Here is a 17,959-nt window from a genome sequence, read left to right on the forward strand (position 1 = left end):
TGGATTCAGTTCAGGTCCTGATTTCATGGCTCGTGAGATCGAACCCCGAGTCAGGTTCCCCACTCAGTGGGAGTCTGCTTGAACATTCTCTCCCTCTGCCCCTTCCCAGATCTCTCTTTCTCTCTCAAATAAATAAATGAATCTTAAAAAAAAAAAAATGTGCTTTGCCCATATCTTGGAACTACCATGAGAACCATGGAGGCAAAAGGCCTCTGAAAATTGTAAGGTACCTTGTGAATGTTCCCTTGGCCACTTATTTCCGCACCGACCAGATGCCTCTTCTGAGCCAAGGCAGGGCCCTAGGATCCCAGACCACAGTGAAGTCGAGATGCAGCCTTTGCAGAACAGAGGAAGATGTTAAATGGCACCACTAGGAGACCGCCAGCTGAGTCCAGAATGTGGGAGTTGGCTAAGTCAGACAGCCTGGCATCTTCAGGAACCAAGTGGTGTAAGCAGAGCAGGGAGTGGCTGCCATAGGCACAGTGAAGCTCTGGAGATGGAGCTCCGGTGAGTAAAGGCTGGGCTGGTGCGGGGCAGGATCTTGCTTATGGACACCTGACAGTAAAAAGATGGTTTGAGACACCCAGGGACATATAACTGTGAAATGAGTATTAACATTAAGTCATGTATAAGTTTCCTGTATGATTAGGATAGGATGGTGGTTGTTATTTGTAAAAAATAAATAAATAAATAAAAAGGAAGGAAGGAAGTCCTCATCTGTTAGAGATACACATCTCTACTTGCAGGGATCAACTAAAGAAGAAGAGTCTGGATTCACTTTAATCATACTAAAATAAAAAAATGTAGGAGGGAGTCAAATGAAACACAACGAGCATTGATAACTGCTGAGGCTGGACTGTGGATACCCAAGGGCTTGTTAGATCATTGTTTTTTTCCACTTGTGTATGTTAAACTTTCAATATATATATATGTTTTTATTTTTAAAAGTGTTCCAAGGGGGAGCACCTGGGTGGCTCAGTCAGTGAAACATCTGCCTTCAGCTCAGATCATGATCTCAGGGTCCTGGGATTGAGCCCCACATCAGGCTCCCTGCTCAGTAGAAAGCCTGCTTATCCCCCCCTCTCTCTCCCCAGCTTGTGCTCTCTCTCTCTCTCTTTCAAATAAATAAATAAAATCTTTTTTTAAAAAGATGCATTCCAAGGAGTTTGTCAGGACAATCACTGAGCGCAGAGAGAACAACTGTAGAAGACCAGAGGAGGAGCTCTGAACCCAGCATGTACTTGAGAAGGTCAGGAGGGGGTGAGGCCAGATTGGGTGGAGTGGCTCCGTCAAGATGCACAGAAAGAGCATTCCAGATGAGAAGAGCCCATGAGCAGAGGCATAGAGGCTCCAAATACCTTTATCAGGGTAACCAGTTCATCTCACTTGGCTTCAAACTGGCCTGGCTTAGCACTGGGAGTCCCATGCTGTGTCCTGGGGGCCCCTCAGTTTGGAGCAGACCTGGGTGATTAGTCACCTTATCAATCAAACCTTGGAACATGGTGCTAGCTGGTCAAGGGGGAGCGGACCTGAGCTGGAGCGGCTCGGAGCTCTGGAGGGAGGATCGGAGAACTAAGAGTCACCCCCCTAGGCAATGCCAGGCCTGCTTTCTCCCCCTTGGACATCCCAACTGCCACAGTAACCCTCCCGGGATGGCTGGAGTCAACTGCCCAGGGACCACTCTGGCTTCTCACACCTCTTCTTCTGTCCCACTAGGGATGAGCCTGCAGACAGCCAGCTTCAATCTGGACACTTTCTCCTGGACCCAAATCTCCCCTCATCTGCATATATGCTAATATCTGTACATTGCTTATATGTGTATTCTGTATATTAATGACACAGCTATATTCATTGAGCACTTGCTATGTGCATTTGCTTATTCAATCCACAGAAACTCCCTGACGTGGTCATGATAGCATCCACTCCCTAAGTGGAGAAGTCAGGGCTCGGAGAAGTAATTTGTCCAAAGCCACGTATCCGGATAGCAGCCTGCCTCACACAGCTACGTCAGAGGGATCCATGGGGCCATCAGTGAATTATTACACATGCAAAGTATGTGGCCTGGTGCCTGACATGGACAAAGGGCTCAGTGAGGGCTGGTCTCACCCCACGACCATGCCGATGCCACCTGCCAAACCCTGCAGCCCCCAGAGGAAGCGTCAGAGTCTGGACTTAAGGGGAAACATGTGATTTGATTACTTGCATCGCAGCATAATTCACCCCAGGGTTTCTTCTTGAGAAACGGATCGTACACAGGTTGGAGAGCATAGAGGCAGAGGCAGTGACAGCAGTGCAGAATGTCCTCGAAAGCCTTCTGATCGAGTTCCCAGGGACACTCATCCCCAGAGTGGACAGTGTGTGGCTTTCAGAGCCTCCCCTCTTGCCATTTCTCTAGGTCTGGAAATTTCCTGTTTGTGCAGCTGGTGCAGAAATCAAGCTGGCAAAGATGAACGATCCCCTCGCCTGCCTGGTCTTCTGAGTCTCTGGACCACTGCTGGGAGAGCCTCCCTGAGAAACTGGGAAGGAAGCCATCCAGTGGAGGGACCATTGGCAAGGACTGTCCCCCACCCGGTGGCTCACAGCCAGCAGAAGTCATGGCTTCTCCCATCCTCTAGCTAGTGTGGGGAAGGGCAGGGCCAGTCTGGCTTTCAACATCTCAGGCAGTTTTGTTGGCTTCTGGGTCCTGCTCAGTACCTTGGGGATGGACAACCCAATGCCTCACAAGCAGCTTTTGCAAACACAGTCCGACTGCAGAGGTAGAGACACTTGCCCTCCATTCGTGGCTGCCATCATTCGGTTCTCATCATGGTCACATGAAAAGCCACAGGGGCATAAACCGGGAGGGTGGGAGAGGCCATGGTGAACGTCTGCCCCCAGTTCAGAGATGCCTGGGCCTGGGCTGGGGCAGGACCCCACGTGCTCCTGCTCTTTTGTCACATGTGGTGCCCACCCCCAGGCACTGGGAGGTTCCAAGAGGCACCCCTGCCCTCTTGGAAACGTGGATGTTAAATAACCTCTCCACCTGCCCTCTCCAACACCCAGAACAAACACAAGCTCCCAGATCTCATTGTCACGACCTGCCCTGGACAGAGCCAGCAGAGCCTCTGAGAAATCCACCCAGTGGCAGCCCCATCACCACCACCATCACCATCGCTCACATCACCAACCCAGAAGTCCGGCTCTCCTGATTTCTGAGCCCAGGCCAAGAGAAGCAGCCCTGCCCAGACACCGACCTAATGCACATCTGCACTAAAACTTGAAGACAGACTGCAGAGAAGCTTCATTAATTTTTCACAAGATCCGTCCAATAGTGGCTGAGCAGAGCTGAGACAAAGCCACATCACGAGTGCCTGTGCCAGCAGCCCGCAAAGGGTTAACCCATTAGCCCATATCCTGGTGAGCTCATCCCCACTGGAGCCTGCTCAGTGGCAGGGATCCGCTGCACACCAGCTCCTAGATGGGGCCAGGGAGGCTTTCTCCGGCTGGGATGCAGAACTTGAACAGAAACTCGTTGCAAGCTTCCTGCCCCTGATCGAGCCGTGTGTGACTACCGGGTTCACCATCCTCTCCCATGGGACATTGAGGACAGTAAGTAAGGAGGGGGATCCATCCTCTCTGGCTTTCCATTTCCCTGGAGAAATGAGCTGATTTTTAACTTTGCTTTGGAGTGTGTTGAGTCTCTGAACTAGAACTGGAACACAAATATGACGAACCGAGCCTTAGGACAGGGTGAACCAGCCACCAGCAGGCTGGAGGGAACTGCCCAGGGAGAATGGTGGCAGGGGAGGAGGGGGCTGCCGTGCTATGTGCCTGGCAGATGGAAAACCGGGTGCAGACGGCTGCTTCAGCCCTGGGTATCTAGCACCTAGTCTTCACCCGTGGCAGCTGGGAGGGGCTAGGAAGGCTGGGCAGGAACCAAAAAATCCAGACAGTGAAGCACCAGGCATGGCCTTCTGTTCCCAGAGTGCATGGGCGGGACCTCACACCCAGAATGTCCTCCCGGGAATCCCAGATGAGACCTCAGCGTCTGCCGCTGGTCCCTTCCTGCTGCATACAGGTGTGGCAGGAGCCCAGAGCAGGTGCCCAGGAGACATGGTATAGCAAGCTGGCTGGGGCACGCTTCATCTCAGAATGGGGAAACCAGGCAGGCACATAACAGGGATAGAACCACGTAGGATGAACATGTGCACGGGGACCAGCCAGCCTCCTACAAGCAGACATTGTCACCTGAGCTATTTTTTCCACCTTGCTACTGGGCAGGGCCTGGATGCTGGCTGGGTGACAGGAAGGGGGAGGCGAGTGGCACTGTCTGGGTTGAGTGTGACCTTTGAGGGACTTCCCTTCCTAGAAGCGCCGTGAGCAGGTGACAGATGGGTGGCCGAGCCATGGTGACAGGAGCGGCGTATTCAGAAACACTCTGGCCTCTACTTTATCAGCTCAGACACCGGGCCCCACTCATCTTATCAGAGGAATGGGGTCACCAACTGAATGTCTTGCTGGAGAGAGGGCAGTGCCTGGAACTGACAGCCGGGTGGGGCGGTGGTGAGGACTCCAGGCAATAGAGAGAGAGAGAGAGAGAGAGAGAGAGGGAGAGCTTCCATGTCTCTAGGGAATGTCGCAAACAAGTCCACGGCATGAGCCTTTCTCAGAAATAAGCCATCGTGTTATTGCTGCCAGTTGTATTTTGCGGCCAGGCCCTCCCCGGTTCTCCCTCCCACCTGGGCTCTCTGGGCCCAGCCTCCAGCAAGCAAGGCAGCCGGTGCATGCCCTCTCACTGAGCTCTGCTTCTGGTTCTTGCGATTCCCAGAATAGCCCAGCTCCTATCAGGGAGGAGAAGTTTGAAAAGAGACAGATAACTCGGAGCCCAAATGCAGTGGGGTCTCTTGTGAGAGTTGCCTCTTAGCGTAGAAGGATGCCCAGCTAAAACTGAATCTCTCATAAACAACATAGAAATGTTTGATGTACGTCCCATGTGGTATTTGGTGCATTATTGTACAAGAAGAAAGAAAGAAAGAAAAGAAAGAAAGAAAGAAAGAAAGAAAGAAAGAAAGAAAGAAAGAAAGAAAGAAAGAAAGAAAGAAAAAGAAAAATAAATGGAAAGAAAGAGAAGAAGGAAAGGGAAGGGAAGGGAAGGGAAGGGAAGGGAAGGGAAGGGAAGGGAAGGGAAGGGAAGGGAAGGGAAGGGAAGGGAAGGGAAGGAAAGAAAAAAGGAAAGCAAAGGAAAGGACTAGTTCAGATTTACCCGGGCACCTGTCATTCTATCGGCTAAACCTAGAGACTCTGTTAATACTGCCCAGCTTTGACACATTCAGGCAAGGCGCAGCCAGCAAAGGGTGGTAGGGTAGCGGGTGCCAAGATGAAGATGTGCAGGAAGAGGGTGGCAGGATGCCAGGACGGAGGGCAGGGAAGACAGGAGAAGGGAGAAGTGAGCTCCATCCCTGCGACAGCACGGTGCTGGAGCCAGACAGCCTGGACCTCTGTGTCCTTATCTGTAAAATGGGAGTGACAGTAACAGGCCCCCCTACCTAGGGGTCCCTGAGCTGAGGCCAGCAGAGCAGCTGGAAGCCTGTGACAGAGACTAGGGACCCCAGTCCCCACCCCCATCCTTGGCACCTCCACCCCACGGAGCAAGGCCTCACCTGTTGGCCAAGGCAGCCACCGCTGCGGTTCTGTTCACTGCCCGGGCCCCATTCCAAGTGTCCTCCCTGCTCACTGTCCCATTGGTTTGACAAGAACATGAAAACTGTCCCCTGAGGGGGAGCAGGATCGACCCAAACTCGGGCCCTGGAGGCACACCGTCTCCGAGAACCCCCCACCCTTTTTTTTTTTTTTAATTTTTATTTATTTATGATAGTCACACAGAGAGAGAGAGAGAGGCAGAGACACAGGCAGAGGGAGAAGCAGGCTCCATGAACCAGGATCCCGGGTCTCCAGGATCGCACCCTGGGCCAAAGGCAGGCGCCAAACCACTGTGCCACCCAGGGATCCCACCCCCCATCCTTTCTGACCCTGGCTGGCTCCTCGGCACTGAGGTAACCTCAGGCAAACCACTTAACTTCTCTGATCCTCACCTGCAACGTGGGGTGATGGTCCGCCGTCCATCTCGGGCGCTGGGGGGGGAGGGTCCTGTGGCATGGTGCAGACAGAGTGCCCCGCGTGGGTCCCACCCCACAGCAAGTGTCTGATAAACGGCAGTCAGCGCGGTATGGAGAGTCTGGCCCCCTGTCTGAGTACACCATTTGCAGCTTCAGCTTTGGAGAAGCAGCTCAGGGCACCTGGAACCTTCTAGAACAACTGCTGGGCGAGATGTCAGGCCATTTGAGGCCAGGGACGGGGGCTGCCTTGGATCCCCTCCTCCTGCAGTCCCACCCTACCAGCCTCGCTAAGGTCACGAGGTGTCATCGAGAACAGTTGGGTGGAAGGAACATGAATGCACGCTTGACCCTGGCCAGGGTCTCACCCACCATGGCCCAACCAGAAACTGGCTGTGTTTTTTATCACTCCAAGGTAGCAGTTCTTCATATGTCCCAGATTGAAATCCTTTGACAAATATGTATTTCACAAAAACTTTTCTCCCAACCTAGAGTTTGCACCTTTATTTCTTCTTAGTAGCTTTTAACGAACAGTTTTCAATGATGACGAAATCTTACTTTAGAGCTTTTCTTCCCGCACTTGCTTCGTGGCCTTGCCCAGTCTGAGAAAGTTTGCCTGCCTCTGGGTCACAACGGTATTCCCCACCATTTCCTCTTAAAATCTTTCTGGTTTTCGCTTTTACGTTTAGGTGATGCCCCTGATCCGTCTCAAATCCTTTTTTTTTTTTTTTTTTGAGGCTGTGAGGTGGGGTCAGGTTTCTTTCTTTTTTTTTTTTTCCTATTCGACATCTGTCAAAAGGACTTCTCTTTCCCCACTGGATTGCTTTGGTGTTATTTGTCAAAAGGCAGTTTGTCCTCAGTTACTGTTTGGCTTGCAGGGCTGGTTGCTGGAGACGCTGGCCTGACTTCCTAAAAGTCAAGACTTACACAGGTAGTAGGTTGGCTTCCTGGGCTGCTTCCTGCAGACTTGGGGTCAGAGTTCTGTTTTTTTTTTTTTTTTAAGTAATCTCCAGACCCCACATAGGGCTCAAACCTACAACCCAGAGATCAAGAGTTGCATGCTCCACTGAGCTTGCCAGGCGCCCCTAGGAGTTCTGGCTTTATTTATTTATTTATTTATTTATTTTAAGATTTTATTTTGTTTATCTGTGAGACACACAAAGAGAGAGGCGGAGACACAGGCAGAGGGAGAAGCAGGCTCCCTGCGGGGAGCCCGATGCAGGACTGGATCCCAGGACCCCAGGATCATGCCCTGAGCCGAAGGCAGATGCTCAATCCCTGAGCCACCCAGGCGCCCCAGAGTTCTGGCTTTAGATGTGGTCCAGCCATTGTCTGTCTGTATATTCAGTTTCCCATTATTATAAGCACTTGCAAACATTCATAAAAATAGAGTTAGTGATCATAACGAACTTCCAAGAGATCCACCATCTGGATTTAATACTATTGAGCTTTTTGTCATATGTATCTGGAATCTGATTTTTTTAAAAAGATTTTATTTATTCATGAGAAACAGAGAGAGAGAGAGGGGCAGAGACACAGGCAGAGGGAGAAGCAGGCTCCGTGCAGGGAGCCCGACGCGGGACTCGAGCATGGGTCTTCCGGATCAGGCCCTGGGCTGAAGCCGGAGCTAAACCACTGAGCCACCTGGGCTGCCCTGGAATCTGATGTTTTCATGTGAATCACAGCATCATGGCACTTCTTTCCTGGATGTTATTTCAAGATGTAGCTCCATTACCTTTAAGACGTTTTCTTCTGTGTCCGTAATATCATTATTGTACCAAATACAAATGTTAAATTCTTAGCATCATCTGACACCCAATCCAAATTCAGCCTTCCTTAAAATGATCCCAGAATGTTTTTGTACAATCGGTCTGTTCTAGTCAGAATCAAAAAAAAAAAAAAAAAAAAAAAAAGAACATGTTGCATTTAGTTATACCTTTTAATTATCTTTGTTTAAACATTTTATTGTTGTTTAACCTACATGCAGAAAAGTAGTCTTATCACGACCATACAGCATGGATAGGACACACCCATGTAACCAGCTGTAGCCAGCTCAAGAATCAGAACATTAGAGCACTCCCAGAAGTTTCCAGTGCGTTCCCCATCCACCACCCCCACCAAAGGTAACCACTATCCTCCCTGCAAATAGCACAGATTTTGAATTTTATGTAAATAGAATCTCATTTTATGTAAATGGAAGTGTGCCTGGCTTCTCTTGGTCATGTTTGGAGGTCGGCTCACATTCAGGCTTAGGGTCGTTCCTGCTCCTTCTCATGGCCAAATGGCCCCAGACCAGTGTGCCATCTTGGCAACCAGCCCATGGCCTACCCAACCTCAGGTGTGGGCTACCTTCTCCCCCCTCTAAGTGTACCTCCTGACCCTCCAAAAGTGTGGCTTCTGTGGAGAGCAATTCATCCTCTCTTCTCAAATGGCTGCCCTGGGGGCCAAGCCCATATTCAAATCTGTGGTGAGTCCAGGAGGCCTTGCCCTCCAGCCTTCCTTCCTGTCTCTCCCCTATAAGCCCAGCCTCTGAGGCCTCAGTACTTGTCCACCTCTAAGGTGTCAAAGACTTCAAAGAAAGTCGGGTGTGTTAATTTTTTAGGGCTGTTGTAACAAATTACCACAAATGCAGTCACTTAAAACAATGGAAGTTTATTCTCACAAGTTTATTTGGGAGGTCAGAGTCCAAAATCAAGGTGCCGTTAGAGCTAGTTCCTTCTGGAGGGTCTGGTGGAGAACCTAGGCCATGTCTCTTTCCTAGTTTCTTGCCGTTGCTGGCAGCCCTTGGCTTTCCTTGGCTTGCAGAGGCATTGCTTTGACCCCTGGGTCTGTCTTCACCATGGCTTACCTCTGTATGGAGCCCATAGTCATTGGACTGGTATTTGGGGATGACCTTGTCTGGAGACCCCTGCCTTAATTATATTTGTAAAGACCTTTAATCCAAATAAGGTCACATTCTGAGGTTCTGGGTGGACAAGTCAGCCCACTGCAGGGAGTGAGGGATCCTCTGAGACATATAAACCAAACCCCAAAGAACTTAATTCAAACCTGAACATGTGGTTGCCCTCACCTGGCTGGCTCCCCATCTGCTCTCTGGGTCCTCAGAGAGCTGCAGCAGTGAGGCCAAGTCCTTGGAGCACCTGCTAAGGGCCAGGCTAGGGGGCCCCCTCCTCATGGCGGATGAGTAAGCTCAGCCTTGGCCCTCAGGCAGTTTGCAAGCTAGGAGAAAGGGAAAGGCTGGTATGAGGTGGCAGTCTACACACCAGATTAGTTCCCCACCCTCACCACACACAGGGGACATCTGGCAATTGCCAGAGATATTTTTGATCATCATGACCAGATGTGGTGGTGCTACTGGCATCTGGTGGGTAAAGGTCAGGGCCATTAACTAAATGCCCTACAATGCATAGGATTGCCTCCCTATAACAAAATCATGCCCACCCCCAAATGTGCTACCGTTGAGAAACCCTGATATCAAAAAAAGAGAGAGAGAATCTTTTAGGACTTTAATAAAGTGTGATGAACCTCCTATCATCCCTGAGTCGGTGATTTTTCAGGAAACTTGAATTCTCAGAATTCAAGTCTGAGTCACTGGAGGACTGATCTAAGATAGTTTTAGAAGCCCCTTAGCCCAGAAGCACCTGGGTGGCTAAGTAGTTGAGCGTCTGCCTTCGGCTCAGGGACTGATCCCAGGGTAGTGGGATCAAGTCCCTCACTGGGTTCCCCACAGGGGAGCCTGCTTCTCCCTCTGCCTGTGTCTCTGCCTCTCTCTATGTGAATTATAACAGCCGGGTCTGGAACACCCATCATATGTCACACAGGGCAGCAGTGTTTGTGGGGTGTGACCATTCCCATAGCCCAATGGGGCAGATATTCCATTGTCCTGGTTTAGGTGTGGGGCTAGTAAGTCTCAGGGAGTTAAGTAAGCAGCCAAGGTTCCCACGGCTTTAGTAAAGTGGTGTCAAGTGGTGGTCCCTCTGATGTCAGGGACCTGAACCTCCCTATCATCACACAGACACCTAGAATAAGCTTGGTGACTTGCTGGAATTGTGAAGGAGTGATTTTGCCCAGTGCGGGGTTCATTTCATGCCTGACCTCCTGCCCCTCTGTCTACAGCCACTGCCTGGCCAGCAGGGGATGGGAGGAGGAAGAAAAGTCACAGAGCTCACCCTTGCTTCTCCTTTGGTTCCTGCCTAGAAAATGAAGCCCTTCTTGCCCTGTCATTGGGCCAAGACCCAGCCCTCTTAAGTCAACTAAATGAAAGGTTCCCATTCTTTGAGATTTCATGGGCCATTACAGTTTAGATAGATAGATAGATGGATAGATGATAGATAGATGATAGATGATAGATAGATAGATGATAGAAGATGATAGATGATAGATAGATACATAGATATCCACATAAAATGACCAACTTCTATATTGCCGAGTACAGATACTAACAAAGCCAATAATCCTCTTTCCATCATGGTCATTTCATAAAATGAGGAATATTCCACTGCCAAAAGAAAAAGAAAGAAGAATATATCTCAGAATGGAATTGTCCTTTAAATTGAGTAAAGGTAAAACTATGAAAAAACTTACAACCGTGCTCCTGTTTCTCCGTCGTAGAGTGTCACTCACTCACTGAAAGGGATGAAAAGGGATGCAGCATCTCTAGAGTACGAACCACTGCCCCAGACCCTCTGGAGACAGGTCAAGGGCGATGAATTAGGGCGGTGACTCGGCAAGGACCTCCAGGATGCATACCTGGGCTCTCTCAGCCTCCCCTTCCTCCCACACACAAAAAAGGACCCAATACCAGCAAAGTTTCTAAATTCGGTCTTTCATATCTTATTGCCTTATTGCAAATATATAGGTGTTGGCCCTCAAACCCCAATATTTGATTATGTAATGAAAGGTTTTAACCCCAAGGTAAAGGAATCTGAGCTAGCATGGTTTGGGAGGAGGAGGATTTGGCAGGTAAGTGGTGCCACTCAGAAGCTCTGGAGGTGTTCTGCACAGGTGACCAGCTGCCTCCCCTGTGTGGGGACTGGGGGAGGAGTGGGCTCTGGTGACCTCGGGGTACACACAAGGGCTCTGGATGAGAAAATGGAACAGGTGGTTGGCTAGACTTCACACCTTTATAGGCCTGAGAATGGGAAGGAAGGAATCTGACTTGATGTCATTCACAAAAAGGATGGGGAAAGGGGGCATTCAGATGTGAAAAGGTCACACTCAGAACCTGGAACATAGCTTCCTGTCTTGGAAAAATGTATACAAGCCCGGGCTGCACAGAAAGATGTTCTCTAGCCCACATGTAGTCTGGTGTTTTAAGAGCAAGAGCAGAACAGGTTCAAATCAAACCTCTGGCTGCTCCTCACTCTGTGATTGGCAAATGATACCATTTACGAAGCATTTGCAAAATGCTATGGATGCATCATTCCAGCACATTACACGTCTTAACTCAATTAACCCCTTGAGAATCCTATGAGATGAATAGTATTGTTATCTCTATTTTATTGATGGGAAGACTGAGGCACAGAAACATTAAGTCGCTCACTGAAGGTCACACAGTGAGAAAGTGGTTGAGTCGGAAAATAAGATGCCATTCGATAAACCACGGCTTTGGCTTTTTTTTTTAAGGGGTACCACTGTTCCCTGTTTTTTTTTTAATTTATTTATTCATGAGAGACACAGAGACACAGGCAGAGGGAGAAGCAGGCTCAGCTCCCTGCGAGGAGCCTGATGTGGGACTCGATCCCAGGACTCCGGGATCATGCTCAACCACTGAGCCACCCAGGCTTCCCACTGTTCCCTGTTTTAAATCCTAAAAGCAATTGATTAGAATCCTATAGTATTTATCTCTCACAAGGAAAAAAAAAATGCCAGGGAGTGGTTTCTTATTTATGTGGATCTCATCTTTCTGTTTGGCTTTAGCACAGAACCCAGTATCGCCCTCCTGTGAGCCAGGCTGGAGACGGATGCTGGGAACAGGAAGGGTGTGTGAGGACTCCCCCGGCTTCACCCTTGCTTCTAGCTGTTGTGGGTACTGGGTGCCCAGTCTCGAGGAGCCATGACGATGGAGGCTCTCCCCAAGGCCCTGGAGGTCGACGAGAAGTCTCCAGAATCCAAGGACCTGCTGCCCAGCCAGACTGCCAGCTCCCTGTGCATCAGCTCCAGAAGTGAGTCTGTCTGGACCACCACCTCGCCCCGGAGTAACTGGGAAATCTACCGCAAACCCATCGTCATCATGTCGGTGGGTGGCGCCATCCTCCTCTTTGGTGTGGTCATCACCTGCTTGGCCTATACCCTAAAGCTGGGTGACAACAGCCTTAAGGTCCTTAAGATGATAGGGCCTGCCTTCCTGTCCCTGGGACTCATGATGCTGGTGTGCGGGCTGGTGTGGGTGCCCATCATCAAGAAGAAACAGAAGCAGAGACAGAAGTCCGTTTTCTTCCAGACCCTCAAGTCCTTCTTCCTGAATCGCTGATGGTGGCCTCGCCCTGTTCTCCCCATCACCCTGTGGCCTTGACCAGGAGGAGCTCTGATAGCATCCAACATCCCCATCTTCTTGGTGGTGGTGGTTGATGGGGGGATGGTTAGCCACAAGACAGCCAGGCAAAGCCTCTTCCTGGGACAGGCTTTCCTCTTCCTCCCCGTGGGACAGAGCTCAGGGCTCCTCATGTCGCTGGGGGATGCTGCTGGCTGCATCTCATTTAGTCTTGCGAATATTGCTACGCCTTCTGTGATGCTGGCCACAGCCACCCCCTTTCGTGGCTCATTCCCTGCACCTGCATCCAGCTATCGCTCATCTAACTCTCTCTGCCAAGTGCTATGCATGCTGGGAAATTCCTTGGGCTAGGCTGTGCCCCAAAACGAGAACCTCACGTTTGCACGTCAGAGTGCCCAAGCTGCATTCCCCATTTGCATCTTTCTCGAACTCAAACCAACCCATGGAGTTCCCTCATAGAAGACAGGGAAGGCCGGCTTCTGGCTCGCTGGGTTCCCCAGCCCCAGCCGACTTTGCAGATGAGATACTGACTTGCATTTCAAGGGACAAGACAAGTCGCAAGTAAGAAACATCCCAAAGAGCGAACAGTGGAGGGCAATACCCCTGGGAAAGGCTCTGCAAGTCAGCCGGCTGAGGAAGTTACATCCCAGTTAAGACAGTATTTACGCCAGAGACCTTTGGGGTTGGGGGTGGGGTGGGAGGGGAAGGCCGGGGGTGCCACAGTTTGACCTTCTAACACCTTCTTCTTGACGGTTCTTCCCTCTGAACTTGACGATTAGCCATGAACAAGTAAGTGCATGTTGCCCTAACTTCCTCTTTCCCTCAACTCACGCCTCTACCCCCAATTCTAGCACAGCAAGACAGAGACCTACAGAGGCATTATGTAGGATTGTTCTCTCCTTCGCCTCCATTGAGAACCAAAACCAAGAGGGCATGCCACCTCTGAATGGTCTGTGGGTTTCCAGAGATAGGATTTGCTTTAGAAAATCCTATCTGGAAAAAAAAAAAAAAAAGAAAGAAAATCCTATCTGCTCTCCCTGTCCCCACCAGCCAAACGAGCAAACGTTAATTGGGTGCCCTGTTCTGGGCCAGGCCCTGGGATGGGAACAGGCCAGACAAGGTTCCTGCTCTCACCTTCTTTCCAAAGTGAGAGAGTACAACCAGGTCAAGGGGTGATTCCCTTCCATTTCTGTGGGAGAAATGTGGCAGGTGTGGGAACACAGAAGGGACAGCTCACTAGAGGGATTGCCAGACACTGTGTCATCTGAACTAAGAACAGAAGGAAAGATAGGAGCTAGTAAAGGGGGCAGCAGGGAGGCAGGGAGGCATTTTGAGCAGCAGAAATGGCCATATAGAAGCTCGTGTGGCATGAGTGGGGAGCGTAACACAATTAGGAAGCTGCACAGCAATGTCCCCTCTCTTGGCCTGCTTCCCACCTGCCAGAGTACAGCCTCTCCAGGGACCACACTGAGGTCCTAGACTGGAAGGGAGTTTCAAGGGGACCCACCAAGCAGAGAGCACCCATGAGGTGAGTGTTCCCAGAATCTGGGGCTGCCGGTAGCAACCAGAGGTTCTGAGGTGACACACCAGGAGGCTGCCCTAGGTCAGGCCAGAGGCCCAGGGGAGAGCACTTGATAGTAAGGTGCGAAGAGAGGGCATCCCACATTGGAATCACTACTGGCTTGAGCTGTGTCCCCTCACGGGGGCTTCTGGGCCCACCTCCCTGGTCACCACGCAACCTCTCTCTCTCTCTCTCTCTGTAACAAGCTTCCATCCTTCGTGGTGGTTCCATATGCAAAGTCAGAATCTCACATGGGTCCATCTGTATCATGGGAAATTCCATGGACACCCTGTGCCCCACCCCACCCCAAGAACCCAGAGTTTGGGGAGCCTGTGGCCTTCAGGCTTCACCCCAAATGACCATGTCTCTCATTCAGACAGTGTAGCCGAGTCTGCTAGCTAACCTGTCCCCTGAACAAAGGTGAGACAGACCAATCTGTGGGGCAGGGGGGCCGTCGCAAGTGCTTTGTCACCAATCGTAGTTCTGGTGCCTCAAGTGGCTGGGCTTACAGGTCGTGTCCCTTCCTCTGACAGGAATGCAGATTCATTACTGGTCCTATGGAATCACTCTTCCATTCCTGTTGCTTTGCATATGGGGGCAAGTGAGGTAGACCCCCAGCTAGCTCACTGGGAACCCACACTTCCTGTGTCTCATTTCGTATCCACCCCCAAGCTTGTGGTCCAGGCACAGCTGTGTTAGAAGGGTCTGTGTGGGTGCTGCTAACACGTGTGTCTTGATAGAAGGAAGTTTGGGGGCAGCCATGACTCTAGAAGGTATCCAAGGTCTGGACTCATCTTGCGGTTTCCAGGAGCACTTGCCCACGCGCCCTACCCCCTTAAGCTAGTGTCTCAGGAAGAATAATGAGAAAAGCTCTCCAAGCATCATCCGTGATGAGCATGGGCCAAGGAACATGCCCGCATCACGATGAGGGGCTTTTGCCAAAGACCATCGCTGCACAGGAGACTGGGGTATGAATGCACCTGACCTGTAAATGCAGCCACCATCAGATGCCACATTTCTGGGGGAAAAAAGGCATCACCCCCATGACTCTTTTGGTGCCCGTGGATCAAGAGGACAGGGCCAGCACCCGCATGTTCGGCTACCTGGATGGTATCACTCCACCCATTGCTTCTCTGTTTGGGAGACTTTGATTTAATTCAGAGTCCCAAAAGAACTGATGTAATGTTGAATTGTATTCTATTGCACAGTGTCCGCTGTGTTTTCATTCCTTTCTATCCGGCTTGGAGTTCCGAGACCATGTCCACTAATTCCTTCCTCTAAAAGGTGCACCCGCCTCACCACCTGCCCCTGCCTGCAGCGTGCCATCTGGGAGAAAGGGGGTGGGGGGGGGCGGGTTTCCTGCCTCAGATGCCTGGTGGGAGCTGAGAGCCCCACGCAGAGCAGAAGCTCTGTCTCTTCCTTTCCCCTACAAACTCAGTATTGAGACCAAAAAGAGATAGGGGAGAAGAACCTTCCAGAATGAGCCAGTGGGCCAGGGTGAGGCAGGCAGCTACCTGGAGGTCAGCCTGTCCCCATGAACTCTAGAAGGGTGGCAACCCTCTCCCTCCGAAGCCTTTCTTCCTCTCTCCTGGTCCAGCCTCTTTGGCTTCTCCAGGTTTTAAAGCTTGACCCTCTTCTACTAGGCCCCCTACCAGACTCACTGTGACCTCGACTTTCCACTTCCTCCGGTGTACTCTGTCCTTAAAGGGAAAAGAAAGGACGGCTTTGGATGAACAGGCAGCGTTTTATTCCTCCTTTGGTTCCAGCAGCATTGCCAGGCTCATGACGCCCCGTCCCCTCCCCTGCCCCCCACATCCAACACATGGTCACTGTCTCCAGCCCTCAGAGATCAAGGGTCTAGAAGAGGGAATCCCAGAAACCTGCCTGTGTCACTTAATCTTTCCCCAAAACCCTGTTCTCTGTTGCTACTGTTACCACCATCCCCACCATACAGACAGGATAAATGAGGCCTGGGGACACCAAGCAAGGACAACACAAGCCAGGACTAAGACCCCGAAGGTCTGATTCCTGAGGCCACACCCATTCCCCTCTCACCCCATTCAGCTCTTCAGAGGCCCCAGGGTCACAGTGGTGGGCTCGGGGCAGCAAGTGGGGAGAAGCAGGAGTACATTGGGGTCTGGAGACAGGCAGTGGAGGACGAACCAAGCAGGAGCCCAGAAGTCCTGCCAGGAAAGTAGCCAGGAGCAAGGCAGAGAGACAAGAGGAGCCTCCAGCCAGTAAAGAGCCCAGGGTTCTGAGCACCTCCTAAGAGCCAGGCACCAGGCAAAGGGGTAATATTCACAGAATAGGGTCAGAGGCAGGAATGGTGACACTACCAGAGCCTGGTAGCCATGGTACCTCCAAGCCTTTGCCCCATAGGCCAGGCTCTTCTGCTGACCAGTGGGAAGATTTTGAACAGGCTGGCACTTTGGCCTATTATGGCCTCACATCACATCACAGGACAACTTCATAACCCCCTGGAAAGTTCCAAACCACCTCCCACGGGGGTGCTTAGTGCTTAGAATCAAAAGGATCTAAGTCAAGATCCAGTGTCACTTTTCCAGGCAGCAAAGTGGCTGAGCTCTAAAGCTTTCTGCAGGGAGAGGGGCTCAGGGCTTGTTCCCCCAACCCCATTCTTAAAAGACCCTCCCTCCATCTTTTTAAGACTAGAAGGGAGTCCCTGATGAGCCTTGGGCCTGGTCTCTCCTTGCTGCAGCTCCACCGGTGGTCACCCATCCAGATCCTACCTTCTGGCGCACCTCGGACCCCTGAGCCTGTGCTCTCAGAACCCCCAGAGAGTGGCCAATTCCCATCCGAGCTTTCTGACTATGCAGGCTGCTGCCCAAAGCTCCAGGGGTGATACCAGCTGAGCCAGGCCTCAGCGCCACACTGCCCGCTCCCTTGGGTCTCCACCGGGGGCCTGCTCTACTTGAGGGGCTATGCGCACATCTCCTGGGAGCTGCAGGTGCAAGGAGGAGGGGCTCTCCAGGTCAGGTCTCCTACCTCGAGGAGAAGGAAGGCTCAGCAAGAGTCACCTCCACCTCCCCAACCACCCCCCCCGCGGTGAAGGCCATCTCCCACTCCCCAGCAGGGCCCTCCAGCCAAAGCACCAAAGCGAGTGACTGCCAAGCACAGGAGGAGCGGTTGCCAACAGCCCATCTGATAATCATGCAGACCAGGATGGGCTCCTCTTCCAGCAATAAAGAAGCATAGGTGTAAGGAATGGCTGTTTTCCTGCAGGGCTGCAAGAGAAGGAGGCCCGAAAGGAGAAGGATGCCAGATGCTACCACAGCAGTGCTTGTCTAACTCCCCGCCCGGCTGGTGCCCAGGCTCTCTCTTTCTCTGATGCAGCCTCTGGATCTGTGTCTTGGGAGCAGCAGCGTTTCAATCCCCCTTCCCCCGAGCATGGACTACGTGTGAGACATGGGATCTGGGCCCGATGAAGGGATGGAGGCTCAGGCTCTGGCCTAGCAAGCAAGCAGGCGGCCCTGGGAGGAGGGCGCCGAGGGCCACTGATCATGGGCCAGAGGGAATAAGCTGGGGTGCTGTGGGAGGACCACCCGGCCCACAGTTGACCTTTTCAGGCTCTGGAATGGCACCGTGCCAGGTGCCCACATCAGGGGTGGGAAGGGGAAGACTGGCCCCAGGGGGTGGGGACAGCAGGGCAGCGGGAGCACCCCACTGGTTAGTGATGAGGAGGCTCCCACAGAGAGAGCCGCCCCCTCCCAATTATATTCACCACTTTATTTTCACAGTCTTGGTTTTCGCTGCTTCCTCCAAGACCTTTCTCCTCACAGCCTTCCAACAGCACCA

General features: G+C 51.6%; 1 protein-coding gene across 1 annotated transcript; it reads left to right on the forward strand.

Moving 5' to 3' along the window:
- The first annotated feature begins 3,129 nt into the window (after positions 1-3,129).
- On the forward strand, positions 3,130-15,356 carry PIRT (phosphoinositide interacting regulator of transient receptor potential channels). The gene is made up of 2 exons (XM_072821112.1): positions 3,130-3,588; positions 12,012-15,356. Exon 2 carries the CDS (start codon positions 12,148-12,150, stop codon positions 12,562-12,564), a length of 417 nt encoding a protein of 138 aa, XP_072677213.1. The 5' UTR covers positions 3,130-3,588; positions 12,012-12,147; the 3' UTR covers positions 12,565-15,356.
- The last annotated feature ends 2,603 nt before the right edge of the window (positions 15,357-17,959 follow it).

Source organism: Canis lupus, chromosome 3 (assembly GCF_048164855.1).
Source record: "Canis lupus baileyi chromosome 3, mCanLup2.hap1, whole genome shotgun sequence".
NCBI classification, from domain to species: domain Eukaryota; kingdom Metazoa; phylum Chordata; class Mammalia; order Carnivora; family Canidae; genus Canis; species Canis lupus.